The following is a 10,261-nucleotide window of genomic DNA, read 5'->3' on the forward strand; positions in this document are numbered from 1 at the left end:
ATGCCACCACAATTCACTATATAGTGGTTAATTGAAAAAATAAACATCAAATAATATAAAACTTTTGTAAAATCTTATTCTTATCTCTGTCCACGACTGATTGGATTATGACGCTGTTTTAATCCATTGATTCAATCAACGCCCACTGATATATTCACCTATATATTCAATTGAAAACGTTTGGTCCCCTCATTGATTGCACCATTAATCCCATCCTTTGAGATTCTCTTTCCTTCCAAAAGTGCACAAGCTGAGAAGACATTAATTAGCATTATTTAAATATTTTGACCCCATCCATTATAGTAGTAGGAAAGAAAAGAATCTCCTCAGTCTAAACTTTTTTTTTTGAGAGGCACCTCAGTCTAAATTTATTCCCTCAGCTTTTTAATGTACTCCCAAAATAAATTCATGTTAGCATTGGAAAAAAAATAATTCCACCATACCTTTTTCCCATATGTTTTAATATTTGAGGTTATTGTACACAAATTAAATTAAGAAATATTTAATAAAATTAAAAATTGTTATATTTATACTAAAATATTCTTATTTAATATCTTGATTTTTTATATTTACTTCATCTTATCTCAAGTATAAGAAAAAATATGACATACTAACTAAAAAAATTAATTAATCATATTTAATTACACTAATTTTAATTAAAAAGTAATCATTTTAACTTATTTTTCATTAAAATTTGGTATCAAGATAAGAAAGAATCATTGAAACTGACATGTCAATAAAATGAAGGATATTGTAGTCCTCGCTGGTGGTGGTGAAGGGAGTGTCCTCGCTGGTAGTGCTCTTTGGATCACCTTCTGGAGTTTGGGTTATTAGGAAATTAGTCTTGACATTTCTCCTCGCTGGTAGTGTTCTTTGGATCACCTTCTGTAGCATCTTTCACATTTATTCAAAACATCAAAGTTGCATAGCCATGCACTTTGCCTTGCATCAAATAAAACTAAATTAGCTTATTTAGAAATGTAGTAAATTTTGTTAACTTCTTGAATATACCTACCAACCAAATGTTAATTATGTTGTTTTCTCCTAAAAGATCTTCAAAATTTACTTTACTTTGCCAGATACTCAGTTGACTATGGTATGTTCAAATTTTGCATAGCTAACACAGAATTCGATTGGAGAAAAGGATCAGAACAATATAAATTAATTGAAAATTGCCTAGCAACGGTTGACTGACAAATCTTACAAGCCATGGCTGATATTTCTTGCACATAAGGTACTTGGTTATTCTTCTACAAGGTTCTATGCTACAGAAGGCTCGTTTGAAGAACCAATGGGAAGGGAGGACCTTCAATATCTCTAACAGAAGTATAAGGTTGACATACCAATGTATGGACATGTCCATAACTATGAAAGGACTTACCCTGTGTATCAGGTATTTGCTTAACTTTAGAGATAGATAGTTTTTACTTTGTTTCTTTACTTCCCTATAGTAGCTCTGCAAGTTATCTCATGAATTTTTTGTACCAGTACAAATTGGAATCCCCCAATAATTAGATGAATTGTAGCATTTTATTGTCTACTAACTTTGTTGTTCAATTTATGCTAATGTTTTCATGATGTAACTTTTTTTCCCGTTAATCTATAACAAATGTGAATGCTAGCTAACACAATCTTTTCCAATTGTGCAAACGACCAGGTTGAATATAGGGTTGTCATAGTTTGATGCAATTCTTATTGTTCCAATGTTTAATATAGCATGGACTTTCTTCTCAATCTGTACAAGATTTATATATTTTCAAGAATACCAGGTACTCCCTATTTCACTTAATACACACAGGTAGCCTTTGCCTTTTATGGGCACTCTAAGAAGATTTAATCATATTATTGAAAAAAATCATTAAATATCAACTACTTTGATGGAATGGACTCACTTAAGTATATATTTCAGAAAATCAAATTGGTTACATCATTTAGAAACAACATGAGGAATGGGTTCAACATACAAAACCATACCTAACCTAGATAATGTAAGTCAAACTCATATAAATGACTTAATCTTGCTTTAGATATAGAATTCCATTATCAATATTATGTTGCGTTCATGCAAATAGTTTGATTGGGATCAAAACATGAGTTCTGAAATTCATAAGTTGAGTCTCAAATTGTCGGAGAAAGTGCTCACCAGTTAGAGGATGTTGAACAATTAATCATTTATGTAGGGAGGTTCTGAAATTGAACAATTAATCAACTTGTTTTAATAATACATATTTGTTTCTAGTTGTCTAGATTATGTTGATTGATTTGTGAAATGATATCAATGGAAATTTTAAATTTCAATTTTATGGTTATAATATGTTTCAAGTCATCAAACATAAAAAGCCAAGGAAAATAACTCAGTATTGGATCCACTATACATGTTGTTTGTCAGTATGCTCCATATTATTAATTTAATATTCTATAGTCTTGTATTATTGATGTAATTTTCACTTTGTTGCTTGTATAACACTAGACATACTCACCAAAGCCAACTTGATGATATTTTGCTATGTTTGCTTCTTGTGTTAACATTTAAACTACATGGATAGATGATTCTCCTTGTCAAAGTAAATTGACTTTGTTCACAATGTGATGGTAGTTTACAAACTAAACTGATATAAATTCATATTATGTAAATTTATCTTTTTAGTTTGTATTTTTATCGCCTAGTCATTTATCAGAACTTGGGAAATGATCTACGTGTTGTCTTTAGTCTTCTATGCATTTTTGACATTGGAAACAATAATCCATGCAGCTACACAGTTTAATTAGCAAAAAAAAAAATAATTACATTGATTTTTATTGGAAAACCATCTTAACCTACAGTTTTCTAAGAAGATTTTCTCGTCAAAACCATTTTAAAAAACTTTTTCTTTTAAGACAATTTTGGCAAAAAAACGTCTTCAAAATAAAATATCTATAACTTTTATTAAATGGAGTATTTAACATTTTACGATGGTTTTCGAAAGAAAATCATCTTAGATAGCTACATTTAAAGATAGTTTTGGCTAAAAATGGTCTTTAAATTCTATCTTTGTAAATTTTATTTAAAAATATCAAATAAAAGAAGATATTTTAGGGTTAAAAATCAATATCAAATATGACCTTCTAAAACGGAAAGTCAACACTTTTAGGAGATTATTAAAAAGAAATTTTAGGAGAATTTAAAATCACGTGTTCAATAAAAGTACTCATTTTGCCTTCAAGATAAGTGATAGGATGGGTTGGGTGATAGGATGAGCCTTTCTAGACCCAAACATGATATTTTTAAGAGTAGATAGTTTTGATATTATTCTTTTAATATTTAATTTTATTTTATATTTTCTAAAATACTAGATTCGACTAATTGTATGACTGATATTCTTTGTAAATCCCTATTTAATAGGGTATTCATAATTGTGTTAGGAATTGTCAATATATAAAGAATATCAATTTTATGTCTATCTCTTAATTTTGATAGAATGATAAGAATAATGATAAAATAGTTATCTTGCGCCTATCAATAAACATTCGGAATAACACTCAAAACATTATCAAGAATTTTATGAGAGTATTCTTGCAAGATTTGTATATAATTAGAATAAAGTAAATTAAATTACATACATTTAGATTTGTTTTATCATATTATTTGTTTTGCAATTTGATTCATTATTTTAAATGTATATATTTATCACTTTTTTTTTGTTGATTCAAGAAAAAAAGTTATATATTGATCCTAGGAATAATAATATGAAGAAAATGTTTACGTATATGCTTTTCAATAAAAAAAAAATTTAAAAATTTGATTTACAATTTAAGCGAGAGTAGTGTTAACCAAGTAGAAAACACAATTCAAACATTAGGGTAATGAAAATTAAAAATTCAAAAGATGAATAACTGTTTAACTCTCATATGCTTATTGTCTTCAACAACTCCCAACATAGGGTTGAAAAGATGCAGATCATAATTTTAAATAAAAAAATAATAGTACCCCAAAAAAAATTTCAAATATTGTAAGATCTTGGTCTACAGACCCTGATCAACAAGGTAATCTCCCAACCTCTCAACAACCATGTTGCATTGTCCAGGAGTGACAGGTTCATCATAGATGCCGAAAACTAATGCTTGACCAGTTTTCTTTATGGTGATACCTCCAGATCCCTGCATATATAGAAGTTAACTGGATATCTTAAAACAAATCAAACATAGAAAAACTACGTACATTTACATAGTCAGGGAAAGCCATCTAGCAGAATGTTAGAAACTTGAACAAAATTAGACTTTTAAGTAACGCAAAATTAATTCACAATATTGTGAGGACTCCCAAGGGAAAGAAAATAAAACAAAATAATTATGCATCACAGCTAATGGTTACTACAATTGTATTGAGTTGTCAAACTACATCCTGTTTTTTTTTTTTTTTTCTCATGTCATTCATAAAAAGGAGGAGAAAAGGAATATGTGCTTTAGAAAGATGTTGTAACAGGAATCATCAAAAGTTACAGTTTAGTAAATGAGTAATAACAAAAATTAGAAATAAAAAGGTGCCACCCATGTAGTAAATATGTCTGAAATTTGAATAATCACTTATTCATTAAAAAGATAGACAAATTTTCATATCGTGGCCCCATAAAAAGGTTCATCATTCATAAACATAAGTAATTTGTGTCATTCTCTCATAACATACACCATATTAGTATTTTTAAGGAAAAAGAAGAAAACAAATTCTGAGTATGCTGAACGGTTTTACCCTGTTTAGTTAGTAACTTAGTATAGCGGAAGAAAGAAGCTTTAAATTTGTTGTTCACAAATTTTTTCAATGAGTCTTGTAATACATTGGAAGGAACAACAACGATAATAGATCTCACAATTTTTGGTCATAAAAAACAGGAGAAACGGAGATAGAAAAAAAGAAGAAGAAGAAGAAATTGGGTTATTGGAGGAATGTGTTAAAGAGAGATTTCATAGGAAATAATATCTATGAAAATTTGGTTTTTCAACATAAGACTTGTATTGCTATTGTTGTTAATTTTCTTCCAAGAATTTTAAAATATAAAGAAACATTTTTTGTTTAAATAAACCAATACAAATATGCTAGTAATAGCATCACATATTCCCCTTATGTATAAGATTGAATAGTTCGATTGAGTACGATAAGTTATGAGTTAACTATACCTTCTTTCCACGGATGACGGCTCCCGGCTCTCCCTGGATTACCATGTATTTGGTGCCTGCAAGGTGGAGGCCAGTAGGAGCAAGATGACCAGGTTCATCAAAATCTTTCATAATACCGTTGATCTCATCAGACTTAATCTATAAAAAAAAAAACACAAAACGGATCACAACTTAAATTATGACAAATCTCACCTTACACACCTCACATGATTTTCACCGATTGAATTTCCATTCAAATAAATAGGTTTATGACATATAATGGCATATGAATTGAATGAAATAATAAGATAGATCCAGCTAGTAGTGCAATTAATGTGAAGACCTGAGGGAAGGAAGAACTCTGAGCCCAAACGGAGCCGTCCTGGCCGATGATGGCAGAGGAGGAGAGGTGGTGTCCTGTGCCATCGATATCGCACATCAAGTGATCATCTACGTAAGTTTGCCACGACATTTTCTTATTTCTATCTCTTTTTTTTTTTGCTTCGATCCTTATTGGGTTTGGAATTTATGTACGTACTAGTTTTAAATACATGGCATGCGGTGATGCGGAATGGCTAATGAGATGAGCGTCCATTCCGTTCTTGCCATTCAACTTCTCCTTCATTTTAGGACCCAATTCCCCTCTTCTTTTCCTCCCCTTCCCCCAAATAGAAAGCCCCCATGCATATCATATACACTCATCACTCACCCACACCAATTCATTTCTATTTTTATCTACTAATTAATAATATGCCTAGAGAATTTATAATGTATATAAAATACACCTTAAAATAAGAAAAATATTTTCATTACTTAATATTTCATTTGAATAATTATTTTGTCAGACTTACAAACTATCCTTAGAAGAGTCTAAACGAGTGTTGGACACGCAAATTGAAAACAAGCAATGCTCTAGTTAGAACTTGATATATGGGCTAGTCTGGTTCACATAACCCACAAATAAAATAAATTGGCAGCTGCTATACCCTTATATACTTTTACACTTTTTCTTCTCATTTTTCCCCAAACTACCGTGTGTAAAGTACACTCCCCTTTCTCTTTCTCTCCTATTTTAATTCTTTTTTCGAAAAAAAGTGCACACCTTCCCCTTCTCGTACAATTCTTTCGGCAGCCCTTGATATACTTGTTGGCACTTCTGCAAATTTTGACAAGGGACTTCCTTCAATATCCTTTTATACTTGTTTCTCTATAAAATCAACAAAACATTTATTTACACTAATGAACTTATTAGTTTAAAGGAGGGGATGGGACGAAAAATAAATTTAAGACTATATCATTGAATTTCACTTAAAAAATAATAATGGATATTTCGGAGCCTTTCTTCTTGGTTTCTTTGGACTGGGAAGAATTATTAAAGAGATTGAGAGAATAGTTAATAGTACCATTAATATTTGTCAAATGTGTTGTTATATTTGGCGAGGGTATTAAACTTATATGGTCAGCATTGAAATTCTTCATCCGAATCATCCATTGGTGGAAAAAAAATCAGAAAAACATGTTGCTGCTCCTTGTTAACAGCTATTTGCACCATATTCTATTAGGTGATTCGGTGGGGGTGGCTTTGATTAGGAAGAGCTCTTTTTTCTTTTTTTCGGAAGATAATTATACACTCCCCTTAATTTAATTTATCCTAATGATTGGGTTTGAGCTTAAGAGGAACAAATAGATGAGAACAGTGTGTTTAGTGGGGTAGATTCGGTATAAGAAATGAGAAGGGGAGTGGATTAGTATTAAGGGGAAGTGGAAATAGCAATCGCCAGTAAATTGGGCCCCATTGGTCTCTGAAATAAGCTGACTTATGAAATAGGTAAGGGTGTTTCTAGGTGCACCCAACATTTTCCCATTTTTCTAATTTTTCCCTTCACTCTTATGGAATTTTTTGAAAAATATTTGTGACAAATTAATGGCCTAAGCAAGACTCAAACCTGTGACTTTCAGATTATTAGCACAATGTTTTAACCAACTGAGCTAATGAGTCAATTATGTTATAAAATAAATAATATTGCTATACGTAACACTAAAATTTCTAATGTATATTTAATGCGCATGCAAATTTAAATAATAAATTTTGTGACAATTAATTTTGATATAAATCATACGAATTATTTAATCCGTATATTTTTTAAAAAATAAAAAATATTTACTATTACAAAATTTAATATATATTATTGATGTTTCATTAATTATTTAATATATATTTAAATTTTTTAATAGTAAAAAAAATTAAAGCTCTTACAAAAGATGTTCTTCAGTAAAAAAAAGTTCTTTTGTAAGATTTCTACGAAAGAGGTTCTTCCATAAAAAAAAAAACTCTTACAGAAGAGCATCTTCCATGGTTCTTCCGTAAGATTTCTACGGAAGAGGTTCTTCCGTAAAAAAAAAAACTCTTACAGAATAACTTATTCTGTAAGATTTTTATGGAAGAAGTTCTTCCATAAAAGTTATAGAACTCTTACGAAAAAAGATCTTCCATAAGAGTAAAGGGCAAAATTGAAAAAAATAAGAAAATGCTAGATGCATCAATAATACTATTGGGTGCACCTAGCAACACCCAATAAGTAACTACGTTTGTCTCGAATTGCCTTGCCGGTGGGTGGAGTATAAAAAAAATAGTTTCAAGGAAAAATACTATATTGTCTCGCATGAGATATAATACTATTTGTTTTTAAATGAAAACCATAATTTGTGGCCCTATGCTTCTGGAATAGTTTTTTTTTAATATATATTACAGTTAACTACGTATCTAAGAAGGAAAAATAGATTAAAAAAATGATAGCAATTATCGAGTGGCACCTTATACATATAATTTAAAATAACACTATCCATTTCTAATATATATTTTTGTAGACAATGAAATTCCGTCATGTAACATTCACAATTTCACATATATGTATGAGTACATAGAGTTGACATGAGAAGTAGCCTTAGGAACGCTTCCCTTACATATTTTTTAAACACAATTTTTATTAGTTAAAAGTTATTGATAATTATAAAATTAAAAGAGATGTTGATTAAATACTAGGTGGGATTGAGTCTAGCAAAAATGATTAGTTTCTCACCATGACAAACAAAGTTTGAATCTCTATTAAGAGAAGTATTTATATTAAGTGTTTTATCATGACTCGAATAAATTATTTTTTTTGGAAGGAGGACATTCATGAAAAATAAAAATATGTAAAATTGAATTTAGATCCCTTAAGCAATGTTTTAAAAGTTTGAATTTTGTAAACGAAAAAATGTAATTGAAAAAAATACTTCACTAAATATGATTGATTATATTCTTTAACGAAAATAAATCATCAACAAAATTTATACATAATTCATACCAATAACATAATGAAAAAATAATCATAATATCATTTTTTGTTCAAACTTGTGAAAAAAGGGAATTCACCATGCTTATTTAAAAGTGTCAATATTTGAGATATTTATGTGCATAAACATATGTTATGCTTGTGTAAAAAAAAACATAGGTTATGCTTGATGATCTGAAGTGGGCGACCAACACTTATGACATGTATCTGATGCATAAAATATCTATTTATTAAAGGTAAGTGTATTTTAAGCAATAATAACGTTGGATTCAAAAGTCTCAATATTGTACTCAAGAGATTAATTGCATTCCCAAATAAATTAAACAACATAAAATATATAATTTCTTGATTTTTATTTTGAGTTTGAGATTATTTGTGTTTGCGTTCAAGAAAATAAAATTAAAGACAAACAAAAATTTCTAAGAAGATATGTACGAATAAAAGTGACTTCGATTATGTTTCACATATACCGTTTTTTCCCTAATTCCTATTCAAATTAAGAACTTCAAGTTTTCAATTAATTATCTAATACCTTATTTTAATTATGAGTCTATAGTCAAGGTATGAGAATACTCTTTCCCCTAAATCAATCCTGCATTGGTCGTTTGGAATTTAACTTATAGTTATGGATGAATAACATAAAAGTTCATAAAAAAATATTCATGCCGCTAGTTTAGTCGTGCAAGCTTCATGAACCTTATCATTTTATAGGTTAGTTAATTACGAGAAAATGGTCACAAACAAACAATTAACTAATAATCAGAGTGATCAATTCCAATATATATAAACGTGAAAGCAATAAAAAAAATATAATTAACTAAATAACATCAAAGAACTTTATTAAAAGAAGGAATTAGAGTACATATGTACAATTCTATCACAATCCAATTTCTAAGAGATTTAGTCAACCATGGTCATAAAATAAATAAACAACATACAATATTGTATTAAAAATAAAAGAGATAAAAAAAAGACCCTTACAAATTCGGTCCCTAATTGTTCCCTCTCAAAAACTCTTGTTTGTAAAATGTATAATATTGAATCTCAAATATGTCAAGTACAAACTCTACCTTCTTACTTATAGACTCCTACAAATAATTACTTTAATTAGACATACCATAGACAAATATTCTGATATGATTTTTAAAGATAATTACTTTAAGTAGACACATGTAAATAAATATTCTGATATGATCTCTAAAAATAATTACTTTAATTAGGTGTACTATAGATAAATATTCTGATTAAATCTCTAAAAATAATTACTTTAATTAGATACCTAAATATAATTTTCTTAATTAAACTCACTATAATCATGGTGATATTTATCACGATTGTTATTGGAATCCTAACTGTGAAACTTGAAATGTTGTGAAATGACAAACATCCTCGTGATTGATTGTGACCTTTCTAGTTGTCCAAGACGGTGATCAATGTATCACGAACATTATTAAGTAAAAATAACATCAAATTTTCATAAAATTATGTATTTTTCAACTTTTTCACTTGATTAAATAATTATACTTCTACAAAATAAAAATTAATGTTTAAATGTGAGTTACGTTCACCAAAATGCAAAATCACAACACAACCCAAATGGGCCTGTTTGCCCACTAACCTCTCCTTCATGTTTTGATGCTGGTAATGTATTAGTATGTCCTACATGCTATGATTGAATTAATGTACGACGCATTGATGCCAACTTGGATTCATGTAGACTAAGCAAATAGCCAAAAATATCACTATTCATTATTTCAATCACTGGAGAAATATGACGCCGTATCGGGTTCATGTCG

At 29.2% G+C, this 10,261-nt stretch overlaps 1 protein-coding gene and 1 long non-coding RNA gene across 2 annotated transcripts; one reads left to right on the forward strand and one right to left on the reverse strand.

Moving 5' to 3' along the window:
* The first annotated feature begins 660 nt into the window (after positions 1 to 660).
* On the forward strand, positions 661 to 1,837 carry LOC114418874. The gene is made up of 2 exons (XR_003668126.1): positions 661 to 1,393; positions 1,658 to 1,837. It is a non-coding gene; the product is annotated as an uncharacterized LOC114418874 (long non-coding RNA).
* A 1,923-nt stretch (positions 1,838 to 3,760) lies between these two features.
* LOC114418875 (profilin-4-like) lies at positions 3,761 to 5,894 on the reverse strand. Its single transcript, XM_028384415.1, has 3 exons — positions 5,474 to 5,894; positions 5,152 to 5,289; positions 3,761 to 4,137 (listed from the first exon to the last, which is right to left on the reverse strand). The coding sequence occupies exons 1-3, from the start codon at positions 5,600 to 5,602 to the stop codon at positions 4,003 to 4,005; spliced, it is 402 nt and encodes a 133-aa protein (XP_028240216.1). The 5' UTR covers positions 5,603 to 5,894; the 3' UTR covers positions 3,761 to 4,002.
* Between the last annotated feature and the right edge of the window lie 4,367 nt (positions 5,895 to 10,261).

The sequence above is a fragment of the Glycine soja genome, chromosome 7 (genome assembly GCF_004193775.1).
Source record: "Glycine soja cultivar W05 chromosome 7, ASM419377v2, whole genome shotgun sequence".
In the NCBI taxonomy this organism is placed as follows: Eukaryota; Viridiplantae; Streptophyta; class Magnoliopsida; order Fabales; family Fabaceae; genus Glycine; species Glycine soja.

What these genes read in the sequence shown, in the direction of transcription:
- LOC114418875 (XM_028384415.1), bottom strand. Translation starts at nt 5,602, where the DNA reads ATGTCGTGGCAAACTTACGTAGATGATCACTTGATGTGCGATATCGAT. An exon ending in AGAGTTCTTCCTTCCCTCAG is followed by an intron (nt 5,290 to 5,473) that starts GTCTTCACATTA and finishes TTTTTTTTATAG; the next exon opens with ATTAAGTCTGATGAGATCAA. An exon ending in CCGTCATCCGTGGAAAGAAG is followed by an intron (nt 4,138 to 5,151) that starts GTATAGTTAACT and finishes CTATATATGCAG; the next exon opens with GGATCTGGAGGTATCACCAT.